Below are 5000 nucleotides of genomic sequence, written 5' to 3' on the forward strand. Positions count from 1 at the left end.
GTGAAACTGTGGGGGATGGTGTTTCACCGTCGGATTGTCCCGGCTTGTTAATGTTCCGTATTCTTCCTTGCATGGGAGATCATATTAGAGCCGATATAAATAGAAATAAAGCTGCTATAGTCACTTTTTGAAACTAGGTTGTAGGAAGGAGGCAGTTATTCTTGATTACAAATGTGATGAACCTCAAGTTGTGTTTTATAGTAAATTATAAGTTTTAGACTTGTAGTGGGGTTAGTAGATTTAACATAGTCTTGGCTTATTTTCTTTGAGAGTTTTGGTCCACATTGCAGACAGAAGACGGTATATATATATATATATATATATATATATATATATATATATATATATATATATATATATATATATATATATATATATATATATATATATTAGTAAATTAAGATGTCTTACATGTTTTGTCTATGGTGTTATTGTTCTACCATAAAATAATCCATGCAACGATTTATAATTTAATCTACTACATGTCTTGGATCGCCATTATTTGAAATGTGGGCTTCTTGTGTTACCTCATAATTGGTGGCAGTCTAGGAAGAGCAGTGAATGAGTATTCTCTTGACGTAAAAGGTGATGATTCTACCATAATATCTTACTGGACGTTCCTTAGCGACTTTCAGGTAACACCACAAGTTAGTGTATTTGACGAAGACTTTCTTAGAGGAGCTGCTGTGTTACGATGGACTAAAACGTCCAAGAAGTGTAAGCGTGGGTTTTCCTTTGTTTTATGCTCGAAGTTAAAGGAAGAATTACGTTTGAAAATTTATTAAAGGTACTTCATCTTTCGCGGCATTGATAAAGGTGTTGACTTACCTTGTATAAATTGATGGGTTGAGAGAAATCAACAAAGAGAATGGCTTTCCCAAAACTTCTCTATCGATCTAAACACACATACTGCCATCTTTTGCTTACACTGTAAAATAGAAATATTAAAGAAAAAAATGCAAGGCTGCGATAAGGCTACTGACCCCGCCATAAGTTTAAAGCTTATAATCGTCCATAAAACATCACTCACCTCCAGCCTTGTAAACAAAAACAGCTACCTTATTCCTACAGACTAACATCAAGAAGCGAGCTTGGTGTATCAAAACACTTGTAACATAGTAGCTTTACCTTTATTTACATAGGTTCCAACGTGGCCACATTTTTGTAGAGAAACACAGTTCACTTTCATGAAGGTATAATCTGACGCGGTATCATTATCCACCACAGTTTCATAGTCGCAAAACAGCACCTCGATTCCAACACCACACTCATCCACAAAGAACCCAAATGAGATCGACTGAAATCTACAGACGCTGCATACATGCATATCAACAAACCTAATATATAGATACATTTTCTCACAGAACTAAGCCTCCCTTCACTCCGTAGGCCATTAGCAGCCAACGTCCGTTCTTCCAGCGCGCTCGTTACTCGTACTTTCACGCACGCATCCACTGAACTCGCAAATACGAGTAGGTTGTTAAACGAGCAAATATAGCATTGGAGTAAACAAAGACTCCATCTACAGTACTTTTACCAGTTCGGTGAGACACAGCCTGAGGATTTTCACTGCCATCTACTTCCGATCAAGAACCTCGAGTCTGTGTCGGGTTGTAGACGATTGCACACTTCACATTCACGTTGATATTAAAAAAAAAAAAAAAAAAAAAAAAAGAATATTGAATTACATACAATCATTAAGGGATTCTAACGGGGTTATTTTTTGTGGACAGTAATGTTTTGATATTATTTCTTATAATCCAACCACAAGCTTTATTGTCATTTTCTAATTAACACAAAAATGTTAGTTGCATTTCTATGGTCACTGATGTGAACTTAATATGATCATTATTAGATAGAAAGTATTTATATATTGTCAATATTCATCTGTTACATAAGGCTTCATAAATCATTTACGTGCAAAGAGAATAACAGATATCCTTCTCCAGTTGGGGTTCAACTGCGGCAGAAGCCGCCATTCTTCCACTTTGTGCTCTGAGAGCCAGGGGGGAAAGTGTCATTGACCGATGGCCATTGCGAATCAAATACTTTGCACTCACGATACAGGTTCGAAACCTGAGTCAAAGCTATCATATCGCAGGTCCTTGACTCCAGTTGGAATCCTCTTCGATTCGATGACGTATCACTGTAGCTTATTGTTCCAGTGAGAACGACGACCATAACGAACAGATCAATACAAACTTTCTATCCATTCTGTGTTTTCATATTCCCCCTTTTTTTTTCTTTTCCCGCAGGTGGGTGGTCTTTCGGTACAAAGAGGTTCAAGGACATGGCCTCAACCAGATACTCTCGCCAGACGTTTATCTTCAGCGCCATTCCGTTCCTGAGGAAGCACGGCTTTGACGGACTCGACCTCGACTGGGAGTACCCCAAGGGCAGGGACGACAAACGCAATTTCGTTCTCCTACTCAAGGGTGAGTGGTATACGTGTAAATATATATATATATTTACATATATATATATATATGTATATATATATATATATGTATATATATAATCTTTTATTTTACAAATTAGTGCATCTTCATGGAGAGCTGAGCTTTTTAACATCTTTTGAGCAATCTGTCTTTGAATTCTCCTCTGATCTCTTGATCTTTTATATTATACTATAAGATCCTCCTTGTCTTTTTTTTTATTCTTCTCTTTGTTTTAGATATATTTGTTTTATCATTTCACTCTTTTCCATCCTACACTGTGTGAAGTTTCAATATTTTTTTTTACTCATCTTTGTGGTAAACATACCAATCCTGCATACTCCAGTCTGGTACGGATCAAACGTTTTTTTTTTTTTTTTTTATAATCTCATCCCTGTAAGGAACTGTCGTTTTTATGGTCATTTTCAATTCATGTATATATTTCGCTATTTCATCCATATGATTTTCTTAAGATAGATAATCTCTGATCAAACTTCCTAAATCCTTTACTCTTTCGCTTTTGGGATATTTCCATCTCCTATTTATAACTCCCTGACTCCTAGCTGTATTTTGTTTCATCTGCAGAGCTTTTCATTTCTTTATACGAGTCCTCCTTATACGGTAATTATTTATCAGGTAAATTCACAGTTACGGTATTTGGTAATTACTATCCTCGATTCTATTTACGGTAATAAAAATTCACAGATACGGTATCCGCTCGTGTTTTGATTACACCGTACCGCAGCGGCCACCACAACAATCAGTCTCTTCCCGCGTTCGGTATACGGTAATTTCAATTTGCGGTAAGGTTTTCAGGAACGCATATGTACCGTATAACGAGGAATTACTGTAATGAGTTTCAGCTTCTACTCCTTGCTCCGTTCATACGGTTTTTCTAGATATTCCTGTAGAATATGTAGATATTCCTGTAGAATGTAGAATCTTCTTCAGATTTTACCCCTTTTCATGATCTTTATATCATCACCAAATAATATTCTGTAGCTATCATTTCCTTCATATCACTGACGTTTAGCAGAAATATTACTGAGTCTTGTGACATCCCAATGATCACCTCTCTCCAACCCGTCCTTTTATTTTTACCTTTGTCTGCATACGCTGATCATCCAAGAAATACTTCACCTATGCCAATAGGCTCCTTCCAGTTGCCATATTTTCCAACATTCATATTAATTTTTGTGTGGTGTCTTTTCGATAGCCTTGTCCTGGTTTAAGTAGAGGCAATTTATCCAAGGCTTTATTTTATGAAACACATCAACCACACTCGAACAGAAACTTAGCAGGCTGGTTACATATGACTTTCTTTTCCTAAATCTAAGTTGATTGTCAACCCATTTTACCGTCTCCTCCAGGCTATTCACCCATCTATTTTTTCACTACTTCCTCCCTTAAAGATGGGTATCACATTGACCGATTTCCAGGTCAGTGACACCGTTCCATTTTCCAGGGGGACATACAGTCAGTTGATGTACTTTGGCCATTAATTGGTCTCTACACACTCGTTATCCAATATGAGAGGCAATTTGTCCCAGATTTTTATTTTGAGTTTCAAACACCTGAGAAACTTACTCATTTCACCGTTCTCCATCTTTCCTAATATTTCAGAAACCTTTCTTACCTACATTCTTGGTTATCTTAAAGTCCTGTTTATTGGTAAATACTGTATGGATTTTTTATTTTATTTTATTATTTTTTTGTTTCGTCATTTACAGTCTTTTCAACGTTTAGCCTCAATATTGCTGCTCTGTGTTTCAATCTACTATTTTATATTCTTCTCTTGCTCTCTTCTAATTCTTGTATAGCCATTTTCGGTGTTCTTTTGTATTTTATTTTATTTTTTTTGTCTTTCTTGTTCTTCTCTACTCCAGTCCCTCCCATGCCTTATCTTTCTTTTGTTTTTGCTATTACACATCTTTTAATTAAACTAATGCCATGTTCACACTAGCGGTCTGAACCGCTCGGAAACTGCGGCGGTACCGGATAATCTAGGAGAAACTGCGCGGTCGTATCTGAACGCTTCCATTGACTTCCATTGTAGCTAAACATTTTCCACGCTTTCGTCATGAAATTTCAGGAAACTTTCCCATTTCTCCTTTATTTCTTTTATCTCGGTGAACTCTCTCTAATACGTTTCTTCTTCGAAATATTTTTTGAGTTTTACATATTTAGTTTTATCCATATGTTGTCCCACGATATCTTCACTCCTCCTCCAAGTTTCTCTATTCTGTTCCTTTCATTTCAATATCAATATTTTCTTCACACTGGCTCTCATTAAAATACACAAGGTTTGGCATTCCTCTCCTTTAAATAGTCGTATATCTCTAATTTGTTTCTGTATTGTTTAGCTTTCTGTTAAGATCTACATTTCTAGCTAATTTACGTAGATGTACTGTCCATAGGTTACAGTGTTTCAGTACTTATGTGAGACAATCATCAGGTTGAATGATTGTACTTGTGTCTAGTGTATATATATATATATATACATATATATGTATATACATATATATATATATATACATATATATATATATATATATATATATATAT

The 5000-nt window shown here is 35.7% G+C and overlaps 1 protein-coding gene across 1 annotated transcript in view; it reads left to right on the forward strand.

Annotated features, from left to right (window-relative positions):
* The window catches only part of Cht7 (chitinase 7), a 159514-nt gene that overhangs the window by 136523 nt on the left and 17991 nt on the right, over positions 1-5000 (forward strand). Inside the window, exon 6 of the mRNA XM_076187065.1 lies at positions 2256-2435. Within this exon, the coding sequence (XP_076043180.1) occupies positions 2256-2435 (180 nt within the window). The remainder of the gene's footprint in view (positions 1-2255; positions 2436-5000) is intronic.

Source organism: Oratosquilla oratoria, chromosome 6 (genome assembly GCF_046742065.1).
Source record: "Oratosquilla oratoria isolate Oo_2021 chromosome 6, ASM4674206v1, whole genome shotgun sequence".
In the NCBI taxonomy this organism is placed as follows: Eukaryota; Metazoa; Arthropoda; class Malacostraca; order Stomatopoda; family Squillidae; genus Oratosquilla; species Oratosquilla oratoria.